Source organism: Aplysia californica, unplaced genomic scaffold (assembly GCF_000002075.1).
Source record: "Aplysia californica isolate F4 #8 unplaced genomic scaffold, AplCal3.0 scaffold00656, whole genome shotgun sequence".
In the NCBI taxonomy this organism is placed as follows: domain Eukaryota; kingdom Metazoa; phylum Mollusca; class Gastropoda; order Aplysiida; family Aplysiidae; genus Aplysia; species Aplysia californica.
This window is the reverse complement of record NW_004797926.1, coordinates 308,140-310,763: the sequence shown is the minus strand read 5'-3', so window position 1 is coordinate 310,763 and position 2,624 is coordinate 308,140. Positions and strand designations below refer to the sequence as shown.

General features: G+C 43.9%; 1 protein-coding gene across 1 annotated transcript in view; it reads right to left on the bottom strand.

Moving 5' to 3' along the window:
• Window positions 1-1,999, bottom strand: part of LOC101849494 (sialin) — a gene marked incomplete at its 5' end in the record, with an annotated part of 5,455 nt that extends 3,456 nt beyond the window's left edge. Inside the window, 2 exon segments of the mRNA XM_013087894.2 lie at window positions 52-285; window positions 1,800-1,999. Of these exon segments, the coding sequence (XP_012943348.2) occupies window positions 52-285; window positions 1,800-1,999 (434 nt within the window).
• Between the last annotated feature and the right edge of the window lie 625 nt (window positions 2,000-2,624).

The window sequence follows — 2,624 nt, the reverse complement described above, 5'->3', positions numbered from 1 at the left end:
AGAGAGAGAGAGAAAGATGGGGGGGGGGAGAAGCACCACAAAGACACTTACCTCAGCCAGTCCCATGATCACCCTCAGGGCATACACGGCCCTGTGGTCTTGCCTGGCCGCCACAGGAAGCAGGACAGTGGCTATCGCAGTGACCAGTACCCCTATGCCCAGCACTCTCTTCCCGCCGAAACGTCCAGCCATCCACCCTCCGGGGACCTGGAGCACTATGTAGCCGTAGAAGAAGGCAGACAACATAAGAGACTGTGTGTCTTTGTCCCAGTCAAACTCCCCGTTCTGAGAGGAGAAAAAAACAAAACAATCGATATCATTTTGAGGGAAGAGAAGTATACTTTTATCCACATAGTTACGACAATTTAGTTCTTCGAAAAAAAAAAGTGGGTGGTTGGCGGGTGCTCTGGTGTGGTTTCTTCTTCTTTCCTATCAAACATCTATTATCTTTATCTCTCCTCCTTCTTTTTTGTGTTTGTTACTCTCTTGTAATACCTCTAATCTTCGGCACTTATATTACCTTATTGTGCTACGAGTGCCGTAAACCATTTACTAAAACAGAACGAAAAAATAGACAAGAACAGTAGCAGAGAAACTTAAGAACTACAACCTACTAATAACACCCTTCTGCCACCCACAATATTGTATACCCCCTAGGCAGAGGTTGAAAATGTCTTGACTTATGAGGGTTTAGCCGCAAAAAGAAGTCTCAGGAAAAAAGTAACTCTAAATGACACCTTGGAAGCAGAAAAAAGGTCTAGAGAGAGAGAGAGATTGCATAGAGCAAAAAAGGGTGGAAAAGGAGGGGCATGTTCTCATCGACAGTCCCTATAAATACAAGGCTTATACATAGACTTTTAATATTATCCTAGACCGTATTCTCCAACGCAATTCCGTTTCACCATGGAGTGTATTGTTTTGACGCAATTTGGAGGCAAATGAAGAGCAGGGGGGGGGGTGCGTGGGGCACTGTGAGAGAAGTTTTTAATGAGAGCAAAACACGGCGACCATGGTACCGGTAGTGTACTGTCTGGAATATTGTGACACAGATTTTTGAAAGGACACAGACACACACAAACACACATATTTGTCACAGAATGCACAGTGTGGACAAATGTAACATAAACACACTGTCTGGTCTAAAATTATTGTCAAAACAGTGTCAGAAGTGACGTAACGTAAAACATAGCCCACAGCAGGTGAGACTTGACAAACACAGCCGAGGCAACCAGCGCACCATAACATGATGGTGCTGTGTGATTTTGAGGAAACGAAACTTCATCCACGTTTCACTGTATGAAGCCACTATAAGTTTTATTCGAATACCATACACCTATGTTTTTGATTTTCTTCTCTTTTTTTCTTTTTAAAAATAAACTAGTCTATTATCAAGTAAGTTCAGTCCGCCTGCTTATTGCTCATTTCTCGCAAAGCTACCCACTGCGCTTGATATACGAGTGCCATTGGCCCTTGATCTATTCATGGTGTGACTCGTGATCCTTTACCTTGATACCTCAGAGGTTGACGTGCAAATGACCCTTAAGGTGGAGTTTTGACGACATGCACTCTGTCATTCTTAGGCCAGTCTTGGTGGTTTAAATAGAAGTGGATACTCTAAAGGGACATTTTTATAACTCTTGTTGGCTCCACTTATCACTCGCTGTCTCGTGTACATCAAGTACAAAGTATTTCTCATGCTGTATTTACCACGATTATTTTAGACATGTGTGATATGCCCTAAATTTACAATGGCTCCGCTGGATGATCCAAAGTGTGTCGATGTGGACGTTTTTACTTACGTTTGTAGAATTGGAGGGGGTGTCTGCAGTACACGTGGCCTCGTTTGAGGTGCTGAGGTTGGTGGAGGTGGTTTTGTTGACGTCATCCTTGACCATACAAACGATGGCCACGCTCAAGTTGACCCGTAGAGAGTAGATGAAGAAAAATCCAACCATGCCGATGTAGGCGAGGATCCACCGCTTAGACAGCAGTATTGGGACTGGTTTAGGGGTGGGGGAAGAAGGGAGAGAGGGAGAGGAGATGGGGAAGAGAGGAGGAGAAAAGGAGAGAGAGTGAGAGACAGGGGGAAAGGGGGAAAGGGGGAAAGAGGAGGAGAGAGCGGGAGAGAGGTGAAGGGGAAGAAATAGACAACACATTGTATGTTAAGACCTCAGTTTCTTTCTGTTTTAAACATTATTTTGTTCCATTGTCACTATCAGCAGTAGCATTTTATAGCATGGTAAAATGCGAAACCAAAAATAATATGAAATTAACTTAACGCCTACACAAAAAGATAGAGATGTGCGAAATAAAATATTATGTAGAAAAGTGTAGGGCCTACAACATATTAAACATCATTTGTAACGCCGATAGGCTATTCAAGAGGCGAGACCTCCGAATTTTACGTCCAAATCCGATAGAACCGAGCCAAATGAGAAAGTGTTTTTCCCAAGGACAGCGTAAGACCGAGCTGAGCCTCGAACCCCCGAACCCGCAGTCTCATAACTGCGAGTCCCGTACCGACGTCATCAAGATAGATGTGTGCCTTCTCTATCTTTCTCTCTCACTCTCTCTCTCTCTCTCTTTCTCTCTCTCTCTCTCTTTCTCTCTCTCTCTTTCTCTCC